The sequence below is a fragment of the Alligator mississippiensis genome, chromosome 2 (assembly GCF_030867095.1).
Source record: "Alligator mississippiensis isolate rAllMis1 chromosome 2, rAllMis1, whole genome shotgun sequence".
NCBI classification, from domain to species: Eukaryota; Metazoa; Chordata; order Crocodylia; family Alligatoridae; genus Alligator; species Alligator mississippiensis.
Window position 1 is genome coordinate 288,861,620 of NC_081825.1, and position 26,430 is coordinate 288,888,049.

Here is a 26,430-nt window from a genome sequence, read left to right on the forward strand (position 1 = left end):
GCTACTAACTTCAGTGTAGACTTGTCAGCTAGATTAGGCCATGATGCCAAGTGCTAGGTGTCACTGCCAAGATAAGCCCAGATTCAACATGTTTAAATTCTCTTTCCTTCCATGAAAATTAAGCATGTAGTTTAGTCCCATGGGAGGCTTCAAGTTAAGCTTGGGTTTTACTGAATGAGATTCATTTTTAGGGTTCACAGCCATGAATGTAGCTAGGTTTGGGGTGATGGCCAACAGGTTAGGTCATTTCAAATGCAGCACTGAAGAACCATGTCTGACCCTTTGTTATTTGTTTAAAGGGAAAAGTGCTAATGATGTAAAAGCAGTGGGAAAGGAAAGCATTTGCGAGACCAAACAAAGTGAGGACAATCACTCAGAATCCACTCCTGCCCCAGATGCTGCTGCTGTCACCATTACGGGCCCTGGTAAAGATGAAGCACAGTCGTCTGCGTCAAACCAGCCACCTCCTGAAGACAATGCTGGAGGAAATTTGCCACAACAGCCCTGCACTCAAGGAAGCTCCTTTAGTTCAGCAGATGCTGATAGAGTCTCCCAGCCAAAGGATGGAGTAAGCTTCAAGGGGAAGAACGACTCATACAGCTTTCCAGAGAACACAGAACACAAAACCAACGTGTTTTCTCCATGTAACATAGGAGCATCTATACAGTTTGCAAGCAGCTATTCAAGCCATTGTACCAGCTTAAAAGATGAACCAGGTGGACCGAGCTTAGGGGATAAGGATAGCAAATTTGAACCATCTGTCTTAGGAAGTGGTAAAATAGCTGAACAGACATTACTGCCCAGTGACACCTATCAAAGTGAGACTAAAATCAGAGTTGAACTAGCACCTGAAAATGCTGAAACAATTCTGACTACCAAGTCAAGTTCCAAACAAGTAGACAGCAGGGAAACAGCAAAAAAAAATGAAGATCCTGATGAAGAGTCATTGCTGGATACCTCTCAGGAGAAATCCTTCTCAGAAGAACCAACAACAGATTCTTCTTGTTCAGTTCCTCCAGGACAGGGGCGTGCTGACAAGGAAGGGCAGAAAGGGTCTGGGAAACGGAGGAAGAAGAAGAGGCACAGCAAAAGCCAGCCAGGTAATACATTTTAGATACAGCCTTTGGAAATCTAGCTTGATCCACAGAATTGGAGTCCTCAGTCTCTGCTCTCCAGGATTATGTAAATAGAACTTTTTCTTCCTTCTTTATGATCCAGTCCTGCATCAGTGTAGTCAATGGGAGTTTTACTATCCTGAGAGCAATGCTGTTGAATATAGATGTTCTCTAAAACCAGAGGCTGGTTTTAACCGCACAAGTGTTGTACAAGAACAGACTTACAAATAACTAGTTTCTAAAGGTTTAGCAATTAATAACTTAAAAGCATGGTGTACACCTTCCTAGCATGCAGCAAGACAGTGATGAACACATCTGTCAAAGATGTGATCGCAAATTTAAGCAATGGTTATAGGCAAACTAGTGATCCATTGGACTCTACGAAGTAACAAACATTCGGTACAAATGCCTACACTTGATCTATAAAGATGCAGCTTTTCTAAAACATCGCCTCTACCCCCCAGCCATTATTCTGACTTTTCTCCCCCCGCCTTCAGTTACAGGAACATTCTGCACGCAGTAACCAGAATCAGTCATAAGGTTGGAAGGTGTCTCGAAGGTGATCTGTTCCAACCCCCAATTATTGTCACTGGAATTTAAAGGTCAAGTGCATTTTCTTCTTCCCTTAGCAATCCAGCCACATGCTTATAGACTTGACTTCGTGCTGAGGCCGCATGCAGGCTCATTGAGCTTTGAGGGTCAGCCCCTTGGCATGCATAGTTGTGTCACCCAGGAAAGACTGGAGATTCAGAGCTTGCTGTGGTCCATGGGGAGGTGTACACTATGCCAGCCCTTTAGAAAATGCAGCCTATTGTCTCTGGTCCCCCAAGCCCCACTTGTCAACAGGAAAAAGTAGTTGGACCCATGATATCTCCTAGCTGTTCCTCCTTCTCAAGTGTGGAGGAAGGACTAGGTGCATCAGACATAGACCTTTTCTTCATACCTGGAGACGCAATGGAGGGAGAAACATGAGATGGCTGTGCTCCCTTATGCAGCCACGTAGGCCCCAACGACCAATTTAAGCTTTAATTATCATTACTTTTCAAACTGCTTAGTTGACGTTTTCTTCCTTCGTAAGAAATTAAACCCCTTCCTAAGTGGTTCTTGCTGTTCTAGGGAGTTCCCTGTTGTTATATTTGCATTGCCACCTTCTGATCCACTTAGTGTTTCTCTTTTATTTGAAAGCAGAGGTTGGCATTGATACTGGCGATAATAAAACAAAAAGAGTTTGTGTGGTACAGTGAGGTACGTAAACTTGTCAAAACGCTTTCATGTGAACTAACCATTGTGTTGGGGCTCTCATGGCTTTCTGGCGTGATCAGTAATCACCTCATTCGCTAATCAGTAATCACCTTCTGGTCCTCAAGTCTTACTTGTATAGGGCATCTTTACACGTGCTCCAGGATACCGGGGGAGGGGGGAGACTGCTTTCATTAGAGCGGCTCTCAGGAGCTGTTCTAATTAAAGCACCCACAGCTTCCCATGTAATCAGTGGCCCATGCTTCAAAATAGTGGCAGGGGTCCTTTAACTAAAGTTTGCCCAACGAGCTTTAGTTAAAATGCCCCTGCCACCCTTTTGAAGTGTAAGGACACCGAATACATGTGGCTAATTAGCATGCTTCAGCAGACTCGATTAATCAAGTCTGCTCTGGTGTGCAAATTAGCATACTTCAGGCACGTGTATAGGTATCCATCGAGACTTTAAAAAAAAAAAAAAAAGACGAAGAAGAGAGACGGGCAGACCTCTTCCTTTGTGATTTTTGCTGTCAAAGGGCCTGATCCTGCTCCTGGTGGAGTGGACGCTAAACACCTAGTGCTGCAGAATCAGATCCTAAGTTGCCATCTTCTACATTGAAAGCCACCCCTCTCTTTCCCTGCAGAAAATCTCTAGTCTGGTGTTGATTTCCCTTATCATGTGAACCCAGCTTGTCAGCATAACTGAAATCCTTGGCTTTGGTCTGATAACTTCTCTAAATGTTGTAAAAATGGGAGTTCAGGACATTTGCCCTTTGGAAGAAACGGCTGCCCCCAGCTCCAAGTTTCGGTTAATGGGACTTACCTAATTTTTAAAAAGCTCCACACTGGCTACTGCAATTCTGAAAGCAGTCTAGCGAGCCAAGAAAGGAGTACTAACAAGACTCCTGCCTCCACCTAGGGGCCAAATCCCACATGCTGTTCATTACTGAGCTCTTCAATTTGCAAAGATTTAAAGTTAAGCAGGAGAGGTCCCCTGAACTATGCAGCCTGGGGACTGCTGTGTTTTGGCACCAAAAAAAAAAAAATGACAGCAACATTGATGTTTACCAAGCCTGATGTTGCTGCTTGGTTACCCACAGCAAGAGCCCCTGTAGGCAAATGAAGCGTGAAGGGGGTAAAACCAAAAAAACCCAAAAATCCGTCCTGAACTGCCATTGTTACGTGCTTTCCTTTGTATTCTGATAAAGAGCTATTATAATGAAACAAACTAAACAAATCTGAAATCCGTCGGTCTTATTTTGTGAATCAAATGCATTTCTCAGGATCTGCTGTTTCTTGCTATGTAAGTGTGTAAGATCCTGCCCTAGTCATCTCTGGAAACTAAAGTGTCTCCTTTCTGGGCTCTTGTTGATGACGGAGGAGGAGTCATAGGAAACTCCGCCAAGACATTTTATTTGGGTTTTTTGCATCAGTACCCTACAGGATGCTCTCCGGCTGTCAGGGACTGGGCCAGGACACTGTGCATTCAGACTCCTGCCCTGGTCACTGTCCCATCTCCAGACTTTTATGCAACTTGCACTGAGGGCAGAGCCATCTCTAAGTATCTGGTAGTCCAAGATTTACAACAGCAGCACTAGACAATGCCCATAATTCAGATTCAAGAGCGCCAGTGACTGCAACACAGAGCAGGCATTAATTCAAATGGTGTCAGGAGCTCAGAGATGTAAATGAAAAAAAGTCCGACAGGGAGATGTCCACAAGCCAGTCCCAAAAATCCTGACTCAAAAAGGAACTGAGGCAGACTAGTTGATCCTTGGACTGGCCTTAGAACAAACAGGAAGGCCACACATGAATTATACCAAGCATTTGATCCAGCCCCCCTTTCTCCATTCACTTCATTGGCTTCAGATCAAGCCTGAAAAAGCTTCAAAAGGGCCTGAAAGGAAGGAATAAAAAAAAACAAAAACCAGAGGCATATTATAACTCAGGGTGTCTCCTGTTTAGCTGCGACAGGCTCCCAGCTTCATGTCTTTTAGCGCTCTCTAGTGTTTCAGTGTTGAAAAGGACAAATGCAAGGGTGAACCCTTAACCCTGAAGGCAATTTCCCTCTTGTCTGTTTCTGTCATTTGCTTACATGACTTAAAGTGGAAAAGGTAATAAAAAGGCCCCTTTACTCCTGATCCACAGAATTTTCTGGCCATCATTTTTTCCCCCTACCAACCAACCAACATCTGCCTTTCAGTACATATGGCAGCAATATGACCTCGCCGGGCAGTAGACATTACCTATAAGAGGGAATAGGGACATACCCAGGAAACCAGCAAAGCTCATCATCATCTCCTCTGAGACAAAGAGCCTAGATGTCCATCCCCATCTTCTTTTCTGCTGAATGGCTGCCTAGCTGCTTTTCATTTTGTAGGCCATAACAGCATGATTTGCCTTGAATCAGAGCACCCGTTTTTGTTCAGGACTCTCTTCTTTCTCAGGAAATCTGCTGCTGTGTTTTGAGGTCACTGGATCTCAGTTGGGCACAAGCATTTCCTTGCACAGAGCTTTTTGCAGGAATCGGAGATAAGTCTTTGTATTACCAATGATTTAGCATGCTGTGTATCTGGGACAATAAAGATAGGATTTGGTACATCCCAGTGCATCCCCAGAACTAGATTTGAGGCTAAGACAAGCCACTGTAACTGGGTAATGCAGGCTACAGAATCTCACCCAGCAATTCCTGCACAAAACCCAGTCTTCTGTAAATACCTATTACTGGGGTCCCTGTCACACTACTTCTCTTCAAAGATGTCCGAGTACAACCTCTGCACCCCACCTCCCCCAGACACACACGCATATATACATAAGGAATCCAGCTTAATTTCATCAGGGGTTACAAAAGTGAGACACATTTGGCAACCTTTAGCAAACATAGTGTCAACTGGCAGAGGACTGTATTTCTTCAGTCTTAAAAAGTTAGGATAACTCTTGTGCTGGGTCTTCCATTTTCAGGGTTTTTTTAAACACCAGAGACCTAAAAAGCCCACCTTGCCTTCTGCAACGGATCCAATGCTTTTTATACACACTGTTTTCTGATCTACCACTAGAGTACAAGTACTGTCCTGAGCACAAATGTTTGGATTTGTATACAGCATAGGCCATGCTGTGCACATTTGTAACCTGTTCATGGGATTTTATTTTATTAATAATGAAGACAGCATCCTAGGAAACCCTGATCCCATGGACACTTACTACGGTGCTTAGCCCACGTGAGTAATCCCATCACCCTCAGGAGAGATTCTTCACATGAGCTAAGGTACGAGTTGAGACCCAAACCCTCAACAGTGAACTTTTAGTAGTATTTTCTTCTGAAAGTTGATATGTTAGGGAGATTTAATTAAGACCAACTAAATGTCAAACTGAGGTCCTAATGACATACCCACTAAAAACCTCATTTGTGCAAGTTACCTCCATGGGACATGGCTCTGGGCTCTGTGTGACGTGAATGGAAGTTTGCCCAGAGATGTGCATACAGATCGGGGTCCCAGTCAATGGAAACCCCAAGAGCTTCTCCGTCAGGATGAACAGTATTGATTCCTAAAACTTGCTGGGTCTAACTAACATGCAGCTGAAAACCTAGAAGTATATTCCTTCTAGATTCAGCATGGAGCTCATGAGATTTATAGACTGACCTACCAAATCTGGGGTGTGACTGGCTCCACACCAACAGATGGAGAAACAAGTAAAACCAAGTCAAAATATTGGTGCCTGGAGGAGGGAGACTTTTCAGAGAGTTCATTCCAATAGTAGTTTTATCAGTTTAAGTGCTGGGAGGGCTTGGTTCATTTGATGGCTATACTAGCAGTTTTCCCCAGCTAACACACCACGTATAGGACTCTTACACACACCCAGGGGCTACTGACCGCAGCATTGTTTTCTTGTTGATTTTTTTTTATTTTATTTCCGCCCCCAACAGGTATCACAGCAAGGCAGAAAAAATAAATAAATGAAGACAAAGCAACCTGCTCACAAACCCATGCAATGCTGCCATTCCCTGGGAAGCGAGTGCCGTGGGGCTGAAATTCCTCTATTAATAATGGTTGCAATGATGGAATGCAAAGCTTCTTCTAAAGCAGTCTCCCTAATTGCTCCTTGCAGATCCTGTGTCTAGCAAACAGACTCCAGATGAAAGAGATGCAACTGTTTTCAGTATGTGCCTTAGGGGAGAGGCCTGCAAGGGTCTGGTACTGCAAGTGCTCCATGCCCAGAACTTCTGAACCAGGTGGGAGTTCTCTGTGTGGAGGGCCAATAGATTCAAGCCCCTGTTAACTTTGCTTTGGACCAAATCCTCCAATCTGTTTGCAGGCCAAATTCCTGTTGAGAATTGTGGGAGTGCAAATAAAGAAATGACTGCAGCAGTGAGCACTTAGTGTCTCCAAAACTGAATTGTGTAAAGCAAGCACTTATTGCACTCTCACCAGTATCCAACTGGATATCTCTTACTGCCCCACTCCAGGGACCTCCCAACAACGGTAACTGATGTTGGACCTAGTCAGGTGAACTCGGTACCATTGTGGTCATTTGAGGTAGAGGGATATCTGTCAAAGGAATGGATTACTGTAGTGAACTCCGAAGGCTCAGTCCTGCAACAGCTCGCATATGGTTAACTTTAAGCATGTGGACAGTGCCATGAAATTCCACTGACGTTCTCACATGCATAGACATGAGCATAAGCTCTTAGTGGATGAGAGCATAAAGTTTCTAGATTGTGAAAATATCAGGAGAAAGAGCTGAACAGATTGCCCTAAAAGTCATGTCATTTGGCATATCCCTGGTTCTGCATTAGCAAAGACCTATGGAACATTTAGAGTCTGCTTCATGGTGAAAGGCAGTTATACAAGTTTTGCTTTAACATTACAAGCCTGCAGTATTGTGTTTTTAAAAAAAAGAGCTTTCTTTCTTGATTATATTGTATATTAACCTTGTACCATAGTTTTGTACATAGCTATCCATTTGAAAATTCTAAAGATTTGTTCAATCTATATTACAGTATTTCATTGAAATAGGAACTGGGTGGGGAAAATATTGTTACTTTTAAGAGTCATATCAATATACAGTAACTCTGAGCATATATAATAATGTGCTGACTAAGCTCTTTTGCTCTGCTTATGAAGACTTGATCAAGTGTCATTCATTTACTAGAAACTGGGCTGAACTAAGTTAGGAATTTAAAATGTTTCTCTTTCAATCAGGGCTTTGCTTTGACTGTAGAGAAGATTGGTTAACTAGTACAGGGATCCTTAGTTTAGAATGGACCAACCAAGCTGGAGAAATCTTTTCTGGAAATTCAGTATGACTGAATTTGAAACCAAGCCCAACACTAAACTTAAGCATATAGATTTCCATTAGCTCTGATGGAGCCGTGACATCAACATCTCAGTATTGTAATCAGAACATGCACACACGCAAGTTCAGGGATTAGTCACAATTATGCTCGTCATAGTTAAAGGGCCAGCTTCACTTTTTGTCCCTTTTCAGGTCTGTCCAAGCCCATCACCTCTGGTGTTTCTTCATGCCTTTATATCCAAGGGTGGATTTCTGCAGTTCTCCCACTCCTAGACCAGGCATCACTCTGCAGCACTGCGTAGCAGTAGGGCTCTGGCACCTGCAGTTCTGCTCTTCTCCATATAACAATTTATTCTCATCTGATGGTAATATAGGCAACCCTAAGATTTTCAGACACCCCCATTTTAATCCAGGTCCCTCAATCCACCCCCTCTGGTATATTAGGAGACAGACCCTTTTTAGAGTATCATGCTCCCTTTGTTCTTCTCTTCATGTGGGCTTTGTCACTACTGAAAAAACCTGGTTTTTCAGGTCGGTTGGTAAGGAACTAGAAATCCTTAAAAGCCAACAAAATTCAAGCATTTATTTGATAAGTGGCCTGTCTTGAGCCATCCTTCCATTCCTTATTTTTCCTTCCAGGCATCTGTTAAACTAAAACAGTGCCCTCATACAATAAAAGATCCCTGCAACTAGGTCAAAACACGATGGTTATCAGAGCCATCACAATAGGCTTTTAGTAAGAGCGGAGATTTGCAAAACAGGGTGAAAAGAATTCAGTTCGAGTGGGATGGGAAATTGACCCAGGTTCTACACACACCCTTCACTGCTGTCACCAAGCTAATTATTCCCGATTATTCCTTATTAGTCATTGCACAGCCAAAATTCAGTACTAGTGAAAGCAGAGACACTTATTTCAATAGCTTTCCACTCACATAATGCAGCCATGAGTTTCCTGCACAGACAGGAACTCCTCCAACAACTGCAGCAAAATTCCAGCAAACAAGCTAGTCTGTGAAAGCCAAAGGTTTGTAGGAACCAAGTTAACACTCAGGGCACCTATACACGTGCATCAAGGCTGCTCCAATGCGCTATAATTACAGCACGTCAGAGCAGATTCGATTAATCGAGTATGCTAGAACATGGTAATTACCATACTCCAGCACTATGTGCATCAGTATCCCCACCTGAAAAATGGCAGCAGGGACATTTTAACTAAAGCTCATTTGACAAGCTTTAATGAAAGCACCCCCCACCCACCATTTTTCAGCACAGGGACACCAATACACGTGACACTCCAGGCACTTTAATTAAAGTAGATCTTGGAGCCACTCTAATTAAAGTGCCCTCACCCTCCAACCCCGAGCATGTGTATAAACACCCTCAGTAGTATCCATATGGTATGCCAAACCAAGGGCATCAATAAATGCAAGCAGCTAGTAGCATTTTTCTTTAAGTTCTAACATTGGAGACATTTCAAGATTTAGAATTTAAAACAAGGTCAGAATATAAATTCAAAGGTTTTCTGCTTTGAGGAGAGGAGAGAGCTCAACTCCATTTTTAAACATTTTGGGGGTCTATTCTATCCAAGTGGAAGCCTAAATAAAGGTTTATAGCAGAATGACTCATTAGCTACAGCTTTAGCATAGAAAACATCATTTCTATTCTTCTCACAGTGAAGAAAAAACAAAACATGAAGCAGTTCTTATTTACCTTTATACTCTGCTTATTCTCCCACTTGTACATTGTCTGTAGCCTACATCCCTGATCCTTTGGCATACATGCTTAACTCTGTATACTTGCCTAACTCTGAAGAATAAAGTAATTGGGACTATTCACATACACATATAGTTGAACCTTTGCAAATTCTTGCAAGATCTGGGCTTTGGGCAGGGGCTTCATCTTCTACTAAAACATCCAAGCACATCAGTCATAGTATATTCTTCATAGTAATTGTTAGCTACTCTCTCTCATATGGATTTTTATCAAACATATTTTAGTTGCATAGCCTTAGAGATGGAGCTAACAACTTTGTTCTTTCACCTCAAAAATAAATGAGGATTTTACATAATGTGTGGGTCAGTCCCTTTGCATACAAGACAGGTAAGCACACATGTGCCATTTCCTTCCTGATTTTGTTTACTGTTATGTGCAGTTTGGGAGAGAAAATTCAGTGGATCCCGCACTATTCCAGCCAGGTGATGCTTTCCACCAGAATTAACTAATCTTCATTCTCTCTAAGTGTAAAGCCAGGCTCCACAGCATGAGGTTTCCAGCTTTCTGTATGTGATGGTCATCTTCTGTGCGCAGTACGCTACTTAGAGTGCAATACAATGTTTATCAAAATAAAATCTAATGTCTACCAGATCCTGCCTCTCTCTCTCTCTATTTGTTAAAAGACACTTGTGAAGGAATAAATCCTCTGAACACTTTGGTTGTTGTTGGTGCTGACAGTAAGCATGTCCAAAAGCAAACTCAGATCAATTCAAAAGTGTTTTTCTAGGTCTCAGTCACATGGTGTTTAATGATGCAAAAAATTATTTTGCCCTGTCTAGAGCTTTGACTACAACGGGGAAAACAGGAACCTATAATTCACCAGTGCAGGAACAGCAAAGACTGGTGCGCAGGCAGGGCTCTAACATTTATATCACTGTGTAACGACAGCCTGATTGCTTGCCAATTTGGAAGCAATGTTGTAGCCATGCCACGGCTAAAAATGAGTGCCAGCTTCCCTAGCATAGCTGAGATGCCAGAGATCAGGCACCAACAAAACCAGGCATTTATAATGTTCTGCAAACTGACTGGTACATTAAATACATATTATGCTCACACCTTCATCAGTGCTAACACACTAATTCCAACATTGCCAATGCCCTATTGATGTAAAAATCTAGGTCAAACTGCATCATGCAAGGCTAGATATCAGAGAACAAGAAATAAATGACAAGACTGTGATTAAAAAAAAAGTGGTAGGCAAGACTCCCTTGCACCCAGAATCAGCATTTGGCTAGTACCACCTTGAGGAATCACAAGGGAGAAAAGCAGACTGCAATCCAAAGAACCGTGACCCATAGCCTCTGAGGCTAAATGCAGACAGTCAAAAAGCCTGAGACTGAATCGATTCAATCTTTGCAGGTTAATCTAAGATGCTTACCAATTCAATCTACACAAGTGAATAGACATTCAGGACATTCACTTTGCACCCACATGCCTGCAGCAGCCCAGGCCAGAAGCCAGGGGACGCTAGAGCATGCATCCCTGCTAGGCTGGAGCAGACGGCTTGGGCCAAGGCTAGCCTGCCCACCCTATGAAGGGGGGAGGGCAGGGGGGGGTTGCAGAGGAGGTGCAAAGCATCCTGGGATGCTGGGGAACTGCAAGTTAACTTGAATCTGGGACAAAATTTCAAAAAAAACTGACTTAACCTAAATCAGTTAAGTCTGATACTACATCCATCTAATGGCCTTAAACTGGTTCCAGAAATTCTAAAAGCAGTTCATATACACTGAACTTCTGTTGTGCTAGAAATCTCAACTGCTTTCCAATCACTTATACCAGTTTACGTGCAACTTCTGTCCCTAGCCTGGGGGAAGCAAGATAAGTTACGGCTGTTCCTTACAGGAACTTGGAACAGACTGAAAAGGAGGCCTGCAAAATGAACTAAAATGAATGCTACAATGAAGCATATTGATGGCAGGGTAGTTGCCCCTGAAAGAACATTCACACATTTGCTTTTCTAGTATGTTCTGTATAGGTTTATCAGACTGGTTTGGTCCTGTCAGCAGCGGGCAAGTGGTTCTCAATCCCAGATGAGGGGAGCAAGGCTGGACCTGAGCTGACAGTGTTTCGTTTTCCAAAAGAACCAAAAGGTATTAACTAAATATCCACCCTAAGACTCCCCTCTCCTCACCCAGAGGACTTGGAAGGAATTGGGACAGGGCAAAGTTTCCCTTACATGGCATCTCATAATCCAGCCAAGCTATCAAGGTGGCTCAATTACATTTATTAAGTCTCTAAAGCAAAGCTAGGTATGGTTTCATGGGGGGGGGGGGTGTTCAGATGTGTGTTGTGATATGCCACACTATTTTTCTCCAGGTAAAAAGAAACCACAAGCTTTACTAGTAAACAGGGGGGTAGGGCTGTATTAAGGAAAGATTAATAATTGTATTGGAATACACACCAATTAGCTATTTTTTTTTAAATTAGGCAAAAGTCTAAAGATACTGTTTTATTAGTCCTGTAGTTGTCATAGTTCAGCGTACATCTCTTATTCAGATTTGTGAAACAAAATCTAGTCGTCTTGATAATCTTGACAGTGTACCCAACACTTCATTGTCAATCATCTCCATATCCGACTTAATGTTAACCAGAATTAAGATTTTTAGCTAGGACTCAAAACACTCTGCAGGTCTGTGAAACAGAAGGAAGACATCACCAGGAGTGGCTAGCAGATGCCAAAAATTGCCAAAGAAAGGATAAATTGATCAATGAAGCACCCAGATTATTAAAAAGGAAGGAGGGTCATTAGCACCCAAGATTTTCAGGAATCAATTAGATTACAGTGAGCCACAAAGTCAGTTGACTCTCAGCACTACCTGAACAGATATGCTGCTGCCCTTTCCAGGCAGTTCATTTTAAAGTTTAGGGGAGCAGGAACCAAAGGGGGGTGCAACTGCACCCTCCCTGGATCCTCCCCTCTATATTTTCTGTTTTCTTAGAAGTTCAAAATCCTTTGCTCACAACACCCACACAGTAATTATAGGGTTTGCATTTATTCAATATTCAAAACACAGCCTGCTTTATCAGGGCAGAACTACAAAATAAGGAAGTTAAGCAAGTCTAGGAATGTGAATGCAAAAAGGAAGTCACAATACAAGTGAATTCGTTCATCCTTGCCATAGTGAAGAATATATAAAAGACAGAAAAAAGAATAAATAAAGGCACCTGCTTACAAGTAATATGAGATTACAGAGGTGGGGTCAGAATGAACCTAGGTTTTGCAAAATGTAGAGATACAAGTTTAGAGTCTGAGCATCCTCTACTTCCACTGAAGTCACTTGCCACTCGCTTGGCAGTAGGACCATGCGAAGCTTCGGTAGCCAATTCAATTTGGAGGAGATTCAGCCATAGATTGTACAGGAAGACACTAGGCAGCGCTGGCGGGAGCAGCCAAACGGTCCCCAGCTTGAGCCAGCAGTCGTGCGGGAAGCTGCGGCTCGTCCAGCTGCTCCCCCGGCTGCCTCCCCCTACCCCCCCCCCCCATGCCAGGGCGAGGCAGGCAGTGCTGGCAGCCCCATATCTTTGGATCTAGCCTAATTCAATAGGGGTAGTGATTCCCTATACTTTCTGCTTCGCACAGGCCTACTAGGCAGGACTGAGGCCGCACATGGTAGAAAAAGCCACTGGATCATACTATTGATACCACCTGTAGAACTGCTTCTTATGAAAGTCACTGGCTTTTGTCACCATTTTCTCTACTTGCTTTGCCACATATACAGCTAGCACCTGATGCCAAGGCACGAGCCAAAGGAGTCCAGACACCCTTTCAGAAATATGCTGTAATGTGACCTCCCTACCACCACACCCCAGAAAGGAGGTACCCCAGGAAGAATTACTATGCTCAGCAATTGCTGTCACCTGACCACCTCCTGAAATTAAAGATTTTTATTAATCCACAACACAGCTACCCCATGGCTAACCTGGAGGGACCACTGAATAAGCAAGAAGGTAGTCAACTTTCAACATAGGGTCAATACATGGCCTTTTTTCAAACCTATGGGTGCCTATTGTAATGGAAGGTTTTCATACATGTTTAAGGCCAGAAGGCCCCTTGTGGTCATCTAGCCTGGCCTCAGCATAACACAGCCTAGGTTGTGATATGTAGTGATGCTCAGAAGAACCTGGAGTGAGACCATCACGTTTCACTTGGATCCTGTGACAGCCATCACATGGGGACACTTTCAAACACTACCAAGCTGGATTCCAACAAGTATGGTGGAGATGAAAGCTTTTATTTCCTATTGCTAACTCTCCAAGCCATACAGTCTATATCTATACAAACTTTAGAAAGTATAGTACAATTTAGGGCTGTGCAAAGCTCTGAGTGCCGATTCAAGTCGGAGGAGATTTGGCCCAATTCTGCAGCTGAATCTGAATCGAATCAGGAGACCAATAAAAAGGTCCAAATTGATTCTAAGCTCTCCGAATCAACTCGGAAAAGATTCTGAGAGCTTCGGAGATTCAGCCAGTCCCCACCCGCTGCAGCAGGGAGCTGGACCCAGACTCTGTGCTGGGAAATAGGTGCAGGGAAGAGGGGAGGTGGAGGAGGAGGAAGGGGACCATGGGGGGACCCCCCCGCAAGTCCCCATCCCCTCTGAGCGCGTGCCTGTTCTCCCAGCCCCTCTGAGCACCCCCTGAACCCCACCCACTCCCCCAGCCCCCTGCCTGCCCTAGCTCCCTGCTGCTGCAGTGACCTCAAGGCTTCTGGGGGCTCATGGTAGAGTCCCCCCGTAGCTTGGGGCAGTGGGGTGCAGCAGGGATTCCCCACCCCCACTCCTGCCTGCCAGCAGCCAGTGAGTCTAGGACTTTAAAAGGAGCCAGGAGCTGGGGTTGGGAGAGCGGACAGGGGATGGGGTCACTCCAACTCCTTGTACCTCAGTTTCCCCATCTGTGAAATACGGATAAGAGCAACTTCCATGGTAAAACATTTTGCTTTTTGCTGATAAAACACACTACAGAAGAGATATTGCCATTAATAAGCAACGTTAACATTCCATTTCTCCTGTTGACATAATACAAAATTGAAAGAACAATATTAATATAAGTAGCATTACGAATCAAGGTGTAATTTCCGAGGCACTCAATCTCTCTCCAAAACCAGAATCCAGCAAATTCTTGAAGACTGTATCACTTTCCCTGACATTGTTAGAAATAAAACATTTTGATAACAAGATGGTAAATATAATTTGCATCTTGAGATAGATTCAAGGAAATGTTAATTCCTCTCTTATTTCATTTTTTGCAGAACTGCAAACTATAATGAGAAAAAAAAATATTGAAACCACCAGGGTTATTAATCTCTCTTTATCCAACTATTCACAGATGCTGAGACAAGCAGAATCCTAAATCCCATCTGTAATAAATATTGTCCTTTGGGAGAAAAAAAAATATGCACTTTCTTTAATAGTTATAAACTACATATGTGATTAACTCCTTGCCTATTTTAGATATAAATGTAGATTATGCTACAGTTATTCTCTATCCACTTAACCAACAAAACAACCTTATTGTATTTCTTCCATTCTTAAATGGAGTCCTAAAGCAACATTTTAAACTTAAACTTCTGGAGAGATTATGTAATTTTTTTTTTTTTTTTAAACTTAAGAAAAAGCCTCCAACTTTGTCTGCAAAGGAATGTAGCCCAGGTAACTTGGGTAGATACTCCCCTTCTCCAGTTGAAGGGAACTGTTAGCTGGCAGGTGTGCTGTGGGGTGGGAACTGCATACTGCTCAGTTTCCCTCCATCCCTATAGAACCAGGCCAGGACAGTCGGGGGACTTAACTATATACAAATTTATTTACATTTACTTATCACAAGGAAAAAAACATGGCTATAAACACATGTACAATAATATATAGGATATCTAAACAAATAACATAAACCATACCCTCTGGGTAAATGCTATAAAACCTTACACCAGTGCTCCAGATACAGGTAAGTATCTGATCTGAAACAGATAAACCCCAAAATACTATAGATAAACTATAGATAAGTATGGGTGAAAAATAAATAAGCCACAAATAAATACAAATAACAACAAGTGAAATAATAGCAACAGGGGGTCCCAGCAGAGCCCTAGGACTCTACTCAGCCCAGTGCCCATGGGCTTTTCTCAAGCCCTACAAGGAAGCTGGTAACTTCAGGGAGGCCCTCCCAACTTTCAGGAGCCCTTAACTAACCAGGGGTACTAACCAGGTACAACAGAGGAACAGGTACGAGGCCCTGGCAGCCATGACGGAGAAGGACGAAGGGGATGCCTCCAGTGGGGACGATGCCACTCCACACACAACACAGATGGCGCAGAGAGGTAACATCAGGAGAAGGAAACGCCAGGTCCTCGTCATTGGGGACTCCATCCTAAGGGTGTGGAGGGTCCCATCTGCCAACCCAACCCCACGGCACAAGAGGTTTGCTTCATGCCTGGGGCTCGGATTCAGGACATCACAGAGAGGATCCCCGCCTACATTTGACCCTCAGAACAGTACCCAATGGTTCTCATCCACGTAGGAACAAATGACATGGCCAGAGGCAACCCAGACTACAACATGAAGGACTTCAAGGCCCTGGGGGCCAAGCTCAAGGAGACGGGGGCACAGGTGGTATTCTCCTCTATTCTCCTGGTGAGTGGGCGTGGACGGTGACACAAGGCCTGCATTGGCGAGGTCAACCAGTGGTTACGGAGTTGGTGCCGCCGGGCAGGCCTCGGGTTCCTGGATAACGACCCATACTTTCATGCAGGGGACTTGCTTGGGTGGGATGGGCTACACCTCTCTCCTAAAGGCAAGCACATCTTCTCTTCCAGGTTGGCTGATCTCATGCCGCACGCTTTAAACTAGCTTTGCTGGGGGATAGAGCCACAGGAGGACTTGAGGACACCTCCCAACCAAGAGAGGTGACATACACAAGCAGTATCCAGGTAGGCAGCAGGGGTCCAGATAGTCCTGAGAATCAGGGGGTGGCATACGCACCAATTCAAGGCCTTAAATGCCTCTACACCAATGCTTGTAGTATGGGGAATAAGCAGGAGGAACTCACCCTCTGGATAGCTAGTTCAAACTCGGACATAGTAGGGCTCACAGAAGCTTGGTGGGATTCATCCCATGCCTGGGCAGGCAATGTTAGGGGCTATAGACTTTACAGGCAGGATAGAACAGGGAGGAAAGGCAGGGGTGTGGTGCTCTACCTCAAAGAGCAATATACATCCTCAACTAGCAGGATGGGGTCAGAGGAGGGGCAGGATGAAGTGCTCTGGGTCAGGATACAGGGGGGTCATGGGGAAAGGGACTTAACAGTGGGGGTCTACTACAGACCTCCCAACCAAGGGGAAGAGCTGGACCGCGGATTCTTGGGTCAGCTTGCGGAGGCACCTAAGGCAAGGGATGTAGTGGTCATGGATTATCTAAATTACCCAGACATCTGCTGGAGGGGGCAGTCAGCCAGGTCTGAACATTCACAGAGGTTCCTGGTTGAGATACAGGACCTCCACTTAACCCAGGAGGTGCACAGTCCTACCAGGGGGAATGCCCTGCTGGACCTAGTCCTGGCCACAGGCAACAACCTGGCAAGGGTACTCCAGCTCCTCGACCACCTGGGCGGTAGCCATCATCACTTGCTGGAATTCACCATCCAGCGCAGGGTGTCAAGGGCCTGCAGCAAGGCAGTAGCCTTAGACTTTAAGAGGGCCAACTTCAATGAGCTGAGGAGATTAGTGGGAGAGGCACTAGGGTCCTGGAGAGTAAAGGAACTGGGTGCCCAAGACAAGTGGTCGTTCCTTAAGGAGACGATACTCGGACCCCAAGGGGTGACAATCCCAACAAGAAGCAAAGGGAGCAAGAGTACCCAAAAACCCCCCTGGCTCACTAAGGGCATTCAGGAATGCCTGAATGCCAAAAAGGAGGCGTACACCCAGTGGAAGGGAGGGGCTATCACCAAAGAGGAGTATACCTCCACCGCTTAGGTCTGTAGGGGGGCTCTTAGGAATGCTAAGGCAGATACGGAACTAGGGCTAGCATCAAAGATCAAGGATAACAAAAAGTCCTTTGTTAAATACATAGGGAGAATGAAGAAGGCACTGGGTAATGTGGGGCCCCTGCAGGATATGCTTGGCAACCTGGTGGTCACACCAGAGGAGAAAGCAGACCTCTTTAACAATTTCTTTGCCTCTGTTTTCTTGTGCAGGGCCCGGGACTCCCCTACCGAAATTCAGGACGGACTCAGGAGAAACTCTGTCAAGTCTAGGGTCAGGGAGGACCGGATTAGAGAACTTCTGGAGGGGCTGGATGTGTTCAGATCAGCAGGTCCAGATGCTCTCCACCCCAGGGTGTTGAGGGAATTGGCAGGGGTTATCGCAGGGCCCCTGGCACAGCTTTATGAGCACTTGTGGTGCTCTGGCCAGGTGCCGGATGACTGGAAGAGGGCCAATGTGGTCCCCATCTTCAAAAAAGGGAATGGGGAGGACCCGGGGAACTATAGGCCCATTAGTCTTACTTCAATCTTGGGGAAGCTCTTTGAGAAAATTATCAAGGAACACATCTGTGATGGGCCAGCAGTGGGGATGATGCTCAAGGGCAACCAGCATGGTTTCATTAGGGACAGGTCCTGTCAGACCAACCTGATTGCCTTCTACAATCAGGTCACAAAAAAAATAAAAAAATAAAAATCACCGGATGCAGGTGTCGTGGTGGATGTAGTCTTTCTGGACTTCAGGAAGGCCTTTGACACTGTCTCTCACGCCATTCTCATTAAAAAGCTAGGTGACTGTGGCATTGATACCTACACAGTCAGATGGATAGCAAATTGGCTGAGGGGTTGTACTCAGAGAGTGGTGGTAGACAGGTCATATTCGACCTGGAGGGAAGTGGGCAGTGGGGTCCCCCAGGACTCAGTCCTCAGGCTCGCACTGTTCAATTTCTTTATTAGCGACTTGGACGACAGGGTGAACAGCACTCTGTTTAAATTCGCAGACAACACCAAGATTTGGGGTGAGGTGGGCACACAGCAGGACCTGGACAGGTTACAGGGGTAGGCAATTGAAAATTGGATGGGATTCAATACTGACAAGTGCAGGGTGCTGCACTTAGGCAGTAGGAACCAGCAGCGTGCCTATAGGTTGGGGAACTCGCTTCTCAAAAGCATGGTGGCAGAAAGACATCCTCAAGTCATTACTGACTCCAAGATGAACATGAGCCAACAATGCAAGAACACGGTCAGTAACCATACCTTGTCCTGCATCCACGGATGCATCACAAGCAGGGCCAAGGAGGTGACCCTCCCCCTCTATGAGACACTGGTCAGGCCGCAGCTGGAGTACAGCATCCAGTTCTGGGCACCGCATTTCAGGAGGGATGTGGACAGTATTGAGAGGGGCCAAAGGAGGGCCACTCGCATGATCCGGGGACAGCAGAGCAGGCCCTACAAAGAGAGGCTACAGGACCTTAATCTGTCCAGCATTTGCAAGAGAAGGCTGAGGGGGGACCTGGTGACCATCTATAAAACCTACTGGGGGACCAGCGGGGTTTGGAAGAGACCTTGTTCCTCCGAGTGCCTCCCGGAGTAACAAGGAATAACGGCCATAAGTTGCTAGAGAGTAGGTTTAGACTAGACATTAGAAGGCACTACTTCAAAGTCAGGGCAGCTAGGATCTGGAACCAACTTCCAAGGGAAGTAGTGATGGCTCCTACCTTTGGGGTCTTTAAGAGGCGGCTCGATGATTACCTAGCTGGGGTTATTTGAGCCCAGTTCTTTCCTGCCCAGGGCAGGGGGGTCGGACTAGAAGATCTACAAGGTCCCTTCCGACCCTACATCTATGAATCTATGACTCCCCACTCATGTGGGAATCCTCTTTTCCCTACAACTCACGGCTCCCAGGCGTGGAGGGTGGCCCTCGTCCTCTGCACCAAGCTGCTCTCTCGCCTGCGGGGTGGGGGGGAAGGTCTCTGTCCCCTGGAACAGGGCTTTGCTATGCAGGGCTTTTAGAGCCTCTGGCTCTGCCCAGTCTGCTAGCTCCGTAGCCCAAGCACTGTCTGGCTGCCTGGACTCAACCTTTTACTATGAATCGGGGGCCCGGGCCACCTCATGCAGCACCAGGCTCCGTCCACTCCTGGACCCTCCATGCAGCACTTCCTGCACCAAGCTCCCAGCCTTGTTCTAGGGGTTGAGGACCTGAGCCACCCAAGCGCTCCAAAGGTCCTGTTCCATGCACCATGTCTCTGGCCGCACGCCACAGGTTGCAGACCTGAGCCACCTCACGCGTCATCCAGGGTCTGGATGCCATATTGCACACCGAGAGCTTAGCCGCTGGAGCTGTCCGCTGTTCCCTGCCGATGGGGAAGCTTCAGGGGCACTTCTAGGCTGCTGCTTCACCCTGCTGAGCAGCTCACCTCAGCGCTTCTAAGCCCTGCTCTTCTCTGTCCTGGATGTGTTCCCCTCATGCTGGGGGCACAGCTCCTTTTATATGCTCCAGGGCTCTGCCCCTGAAGTCTTCCAGACCTGAGTGTTGCAGTCTTCAATTGGGTCCAGGGAGGTGGGGGGAGCTCCCCTCCCCCTCTGGAAAGGGGCATGACTTCACTCCTCTTGCTGCCTCCAGATTGGTGGATGGGCTCCACCAATCATAACAGCAAAATTTCAAGCCTGGGACTCAACCCACGCTCTGAAAGGCAAGTGTGCTACAGGAATAAGTTTCAGAGTTTTGAAGATTTTAACTAGACTGTTGAAAAAAAAAAATCACCATCCATCTACCATAGCAACAGCTTAAAATGAGCGCTCAGTTACCAATAAGGGTGTCTTATACTATAACATATCCATCAAGCTCACCACCAAGTACATAACACTAGAACATGAAAAGAGAGCTCCTGGAGAGCTGAGGGGTTACAGCTAAGTAAGATGTTTTGGGGTCAAACCTTTTTGCAAAGTAAAATAATCTAATTCATGTTGACCAAGGGAAGCTGCATGTTTCTGATCAGTAGGCTTTCAGCAAATTGGTAAAATAAGTTTAAATGAAATTGATATACTTGCATTCTCTCAGACCTCAAACTTCAGTAACCTGCCTAAAATAAGGCAAAGTTTTACAGAGCTTTCAAAAGAAATTAAGCATTAGCAACTGGAAGTAAACTTACCTGAAATGGGTCAGTTTGGCAATCCCATTGCAATCAGACTCATTCTCCTAACCTCCTTGAATGCTAGCAAATAGATACTATTTAGCATGCTACCAGTACTCCATGAGGTACATGGCTTGTTTTCACAGCTTTCTGTAGCAAGCCAGCCCCTGCTTAGTTTAATGGGGGTGAATCCCAGCTGCCCTAATTGGAGTGATTTAATTTTTTTGTAATGTTTGAAAACAATCACTTCTGTATGTGAAGATACAGGCACTCTAATAAAAAGACATTTCCTTTCGAGATTTCTTTAACATACTCATTGGATCATTTGAATGCTAGCAGTGTTATTTTTTTCAATAATAATAGAAAACTTTAATGTGTCTAACAACATGGATTTGTCTAGATGTTCTCGTAAGTATAATCCATGATGATACTTTTTTATAAACCCATTTATCATTCAAAGCATATTAACTATGCTTCCTTTGGATAGAATTTATATTTCAAATAGGATTTTTTTTAAAAGACTGCCTCTGTAAGAATTCTATAGGAATGTAATTTAGCAGAAGAGTTCTTTAATTAAAAAAAGCTTCCTAATTGATAGTCTTTATTATTGATTCCACCACAGCATAATTAACACACACAAGCAGAAGTCTCATATGATTATTTCTAATAAGATTGTTATCATCTCATTTTAGTCTTAACACTTCCAGCTGCAAATGGATTATTCCTCATTAGGCTAGTTCACAGTAATAAAATCCTCACTTACCCTGCTAGAGTAATTACAAACATCTGTACAACTTTAACACAAAGACTGTGTGATCCTAAAGGGGATACATTAAGTTGTTTGCATAAATTAAGTCTCAACCTACTTTACCTTTGGGAAAGTATTAGCTTTTATTTGTATGAAAAATGTTTATGGAAAGTCACAGTAAGTGACTTCAAACAGACAGCAGACATGAGTAATACTCAGCTATCACTGTAGGTCTTTAGCTATTAGTCATTTTAACTAGATTACAATTTTAAGTGATGCCACTTAATACATAAATCAAATGCAATTTCCTGACTGATTTAATTTTTGTTGGTTTCTAATGCAAGGGTCTTAAATTAACAGTAAAGACCACAGCCAAGGGGTTGAGGGTTTCTTCTACCTTAGAACCAGAGGCTCTCAGAATGACTGTGGCTGTATTTTAAGGGTTGACCAATGGTATTGGTAAAAAAATAAATAAATAAAAGGTGCTGGGACAGGAGAATTGATTCATATTTACTGAAGGATTTTTAGCAAGGAACAATTAATTTCCAAGTACCAATTCCCTCTCCATCAGGGGATTACATTGCTTTGGGCAAATAATTTAAACCTAGCTGCCACATAGGGAAGATGATTATAATTGTTTATTAATTAGCATTAAACTAAGACTTTCAGAACACAAATCAAGATACAGATATTAAAGCCCCAGTCCTTCAACCATGCATGAGAATAAATTTGGTTATCTGGATAGCAGTGTTAAATTCAATTGAATTACTACATGGTATACAATTATACATGCACATAAGTGTTTACATGCTCAGAGCTACTGTTGTTCTTGTATCAATAGCAGGATTTTTACCTACAGTCCTAAGAGAAGTCTGCATACTATCTCCAGATCTTAGCTTACTAACCATTTGAAGTTGAGCATACTGTATTTCACCTGCTTTCCCTTTGAGGTTACTGATGAAGCCTGGGGGAGAAATTTGCTGCTATTAAATGGCAATAGCTACTCAATTAATCCATGAAGCATCTGCACACCTTTTTTTTATTTCTAATCTCTGGTAGGTGTTAATGACCCTCTTCCACCTGTAGCCTCACCACCTAGGCAAGGTAGTAGGCTGTTTCTTCCAACAATTTCTATGTTATTGGGTTATTGGTCAGGGTGGTCTCATTTTTCCTGCTAGGCAGCTATATGGTTATTTTAATAAACTCTCTTTAGCCTATTGACAAGGTAATATAGTCCAGAGAGAAAAAGAGAGAGTGGGAATCAGAAGATCCTGGACACTCTTCATTTTCGTCACTGACCTGCTTTGCTACTTCACTCAGTCTAATGAATTAAAGTTACCATGCTGCTTTTCTAAAAAGGTTTGAGATTTGTGGATGAAATGCTTAAATTAGAAGAGTAGTGTTGTTTTGTTATGATGAGCTGCCCCAGAGCTTCATAGGTAAGTACATCCTTTGATTTGATCAGATGTTGTTAGTACCTCTGCAAAGGTCAAAAATCAAACAATGATTTAATATAAATTTTCAAGAGGAAAATTTTCTTTAGCTATTGAGCTGATGAATTGGTATTTTTCACAGTGGATAAGGTGCCAGTAAAATTCCTTACACAGGCATTTTAGTCGGTTTTTGATCGTGGCAAATGGTGGTGGGCAGTATGTGATTCAATGCTGGCTTTATGCCAATCACAGCTATTGGATACTGCAATTTTTAAGACAGTCATTAAAGGACTGGACTATGTGCTCTGGGGGAGCTCAGTGATATAGTAAACAAACATTAGATCCAGGTCCTGCAGTTGGATTTGGGGAAGCACAGAATAGACTACCCGTGTGCATCCCTTCTGCAGAACTGGTGTGGACGATGTTCTGTCTTCAGTGAAAGTAACCACTACCTGCCCGGCTGTCTATAAAATGGCTGCTCTGCGATGGAGCTGGATGTTGCACAAGTTCTGTGGAACTTGGCGCTTTCCATAATAATCTAAAACGGTTCAAGTGGGTTGTCAAAGTTGTCTCTCCTGTTAAGTCTGTCTTTCCATCTCTGAAACTGTAGTACATGGCTCCTATGTAGCCCTGTGATAGGTTCTTCCTTTCCTGTGTCTTACCAACACATGCTCTGTGCATCATTCTCTTATTCAAGCTATGCTTTAGTTTAAAAAACAAAAAAAGAGTGGGGGTAGATTCAAGGGCTCATTCAATGAGGCATTCAGAACCTGACTCTGACACTGTACGGGCTTCTGTAGGGAAGAAATAGTTCTGCTGAATTGCATAGGGCTATTCATAGGCATGAAGTTACATTTGTGTCTAAGTGTCTGCAGGATTTAGACCCTCCATAGCAGCACTGGTCTTATTCACCCTTTCATAAGACTAGGCGATACATTCCTAATTAGCAAGTAACAAAGCTATGGGGAGAAGTGGACAAGCCGGAGGGCAGGGAACAGCTGCAAGCAGACCTGGACAGGTTGGACAAGTGGGCAGAAAACAACAGGATGCAGTTCAACAAGGAGAAATGCAAAGTGCTGCACCTAGGGAGGAAAAATGTCCAGCACACCTACAGCCTAGGGAATGACCTGCTGGGTGGCACGGAAGTGGAAAGGGATCTTGGAGTCCTAGTCGACTCCAAGATGAACATGAGTTGGCAGTGTGACGAAGCCATCAGAAAAGCCAATGGCACTTTATCGTGCATCAGCAGATGCATGACGAATAGGTCCAAGGAGGTGATACTTCCCCTCTATCGGGCGTTGGTCAGACCGCAGTTGGAGTACTGTGTGCAATTCTGGGCGCCACAATTCAAGAGGGATGCGGATAACCTGGAGAGGGTCCAGAGAAGGGCCACTCGTATGGTTAAGGGCCTGCAGACCAAGCCCTACGAGGAGAGACTAGAGAAACTGGACCTTTTCAGCCTCCGCAAGAGAAGGTTGAGAGGCGACCTTGTGGCTGCCTATAAGTTCATCACGGGAGCACAGAAGGTAATTGGTGAGTATTTATTCACTGAGGCGCCCCCGGGGGTTACAAGAAATAATGGCCACAAGCTAGCAGAGAGCAGATTTAGATTGGACATTAGGAGGAACTTCTTCACAGTTCGAGTGGCCAAGGTCTGGAACGGGCTCCCAAGGGAGGTTGTGCTCTCCCCTACCCTGGGGGTCTTCAAGAGGAGGTTAGATGAGTATCTAGCTGGGGTCATCTAGACCCAGCACTCTTTCCTGCTTATGCAGGGGGTCGGACTCGATAATCTATTGAGGTCCCTTCCAACCCTAACATCTGTGAATCTATGAATTCTCTGTGAAGATAAGAAATTGTAATCATTCATTCTGACCCATTGGTAGTTGTAAGTTGTCCAAAAGTGCTGATAAAACTCTCTCTTGGAAATGCAGGATGATGGTGCTAGGACAGGGTTGTATCAACATAGCTGATGTAAAAGGTGACTCTGCTTCTCTGATGTATTAACATTCTCTGAGAGAGTAGTGAATGAGGAGGAGGCAGGCCTTCAAACCTTTGAGATTAGTCCCTTACCAGAAAACATGAAGAAAGTTAAGTAGTCACATATGGCAAAAGTTAAAGGCCTATCCTAGCTTTAAAAAAAAAAAGGGGGGGGGGATGGGGGAGCAGAAAGTAGGAGTATGTTACTTAAATTAATGTTTCTTTGTAGCTTACCCAGCCATCCCCTGGCTTTAGGGCAACAAGCCAACCCAGCTGTGAACCCCTAGACCATCCTCTGTGATGACTACTTCCCTGGATTAGCCATGATTTCCCTCATTCTTCTCTAATCTAGGTAATTTCAGTGGAGAGCCTTGGGTCTCCAGATTAAGTGACTCCTCCTGAGTGTATCTTTTGTCAATCTTTTTCCCTTGTAAGTGAATCACTAGGACCACCCTACATGGGAAGGATCTATATTATCTTCTTTTCAGCCCCTGAAGCAGGTAAAAGACCCCCAAAATGGACAAGTGATAGGGAAGGAGAACAATGAGCGATAGGAAAAGCAGAAAGATACTTTCCAATAATGCCTCCTTCTCACTTTGAAATTGTATGACACAAAGGGTGGGTAAAGAAGATAATGATAAAGATACCAGGGTGGTCTTGACTTTGGTCACAGTGCTAGATTGCTCCTTGATGAGCATATCTTTAAATGTACCTTGTATTAACTTAAATCCAACTGAAATATTTCCTTTCTTTGTTTAAAGAAAGGCCTCTGCATTTGTGCTTCTACATGGAGGCTTGCAGTGGGTGCTGGCAGAGTAGACCTTTGTTGATTCATTAATCTTAGGCTCATTAATTTGCTGTTTTGTAGGACAGAAAACCATGGAGAAACTGCCATCAAATAAGCATCCAAATAATTGCAACTCGGTACAGAAAAGAGCTGTTCAAAAAGTGAATAAATGTATTCAGGTTGACCTGGACGCAGAAGAAGAGTCCCTACACGAAGATGAGAGCTCTGCCTCAACAGCCCATCTTCCCGAAAGGCCAGCTCGTCCCCTGCAGCCACCACATACTTCAGGCAACACTTTACCTTCCCGGCTACTAACCGGCTCAGCTTCACAAGGGCAGTATAAAACTCCTCCACCTCCTGCTCTGCTACCACCACCTCTGCCCCCACCCCTTCCTTCACTTTCCCCTGGGAAGAGGATGCCCCCTCCACCCCTCCTGATATCTGGCCTGCCTCCCCCACTGCCGCCACCATGCAGTCATGCTGCCTGTGATGATCCCTCTTGTGGACATGAAAGTCAGCCTTGCCCTGTGAAGGTGAAGACTCCAACCTTAAGAATGAAGCGGTTGGATTGGCAGAAGCTTCCCTCCGAGGCGGTGAAACGTATGTGCTTGTAGTGCTGTGCTTGCTTGTTTGCTTCACGCCTATTGAAAAAAAAATATCCCCAACAAAATTTAGGGCCTGGTCAGGCAAGCTGATCTATTAAGTGGCCCTTGATACCTGCTTTCACCACCATTAAAGCAAGGGTTCAACTGCACAGAGAAGCTTTAGAAATTGGGGCCCTTAGCGGTTAAACAGACAAGTTATGTGAGAGCATGGCCTTATAGGAAACATATGGGACAGAGTCAGGAGATCCATGTTCTGTACCTGGCTTCTGCTACAAGTGTGACTTTAACAAGTCACTTAACTTCTATGCACCTATTTCTTCTGCATTCATATTTGGTTAATGGAGAGGAGGGGTTATGAGCAGGGA

The 26,430-nt window shown here is 44.5% G+C and overlaps 2 protein-coding genes and 1 long non-coding RNA gene across 4 annotated transcripts in view; 2 read left to right on the forward strand and 1 right to left on the reverse strand.

Annotated features, from left to right (window-relative positions):
• INF2 (inverted formin 2) overlaps positions 1–10,010 on the forward strand; it is a 68,134-nt gene extending 58,124 nt beyond the window's left edge. Inside the window, exons 21-23 of one of the 2 annotated variants that reach the window (XM_059723282.1) lie at positions 300–1,100; positions 2,304–2,360; positions 6,277–10,010. In XM_059723282.1, the coding sequence (XP_059579265.1) occupies positions 300–1,100; positions 2,304–2,359 (857 nt within the window). In that variant the 3' untranslated portion in view covers position 2,360; positions 6,277–10,010. The remainder of the gene's footprint in view (positions 1–299; positions 1,101–2,303; positions 2,361–6,276) is intronic. The other variant, XM_059723283.1, reaches the window with a different exon arrangement.
• LOC132248848 (uncharacterized) overlaps positions 1–20,651 on the reverse strand; it is a 30,217-nt gene extending 9,566 nt beyond the window's left edge. The window contains exon 1 of the long non-coding RNA XR_009460302.1: positions 20,534–20,651. This is a non-coding gene — a long non-coding RNA (uncharacterized LOC132248848). The remainder of the gene's footprint in view (positions 1–20,533) is intronic.
• Positions 20,652–22,358: 1,707 nt separating this feature from the next.
• ADSS1 (adenylosuccinate synthase 1) overlaps positions 22,359–26,430 on the forward strand; it is a 75,557-nt gene continuing 71,485 nt past the window's right edge. The window contains exons 1-2 of the mRNA XM_059723284.1: positions 22,359–22,702; positions 25,542–26,060. Of these exons, the coding sequence (XP_059579267.1) occupies positions 25,553–26,060 (508 nt within the window). The 5' untranslated portion in view covers positions 22,359–22,702; positions 25,542–25,552. The remainder of the gene's footprint in view (positions 22,703–25,541; positions 26,061–26,430) is intronic.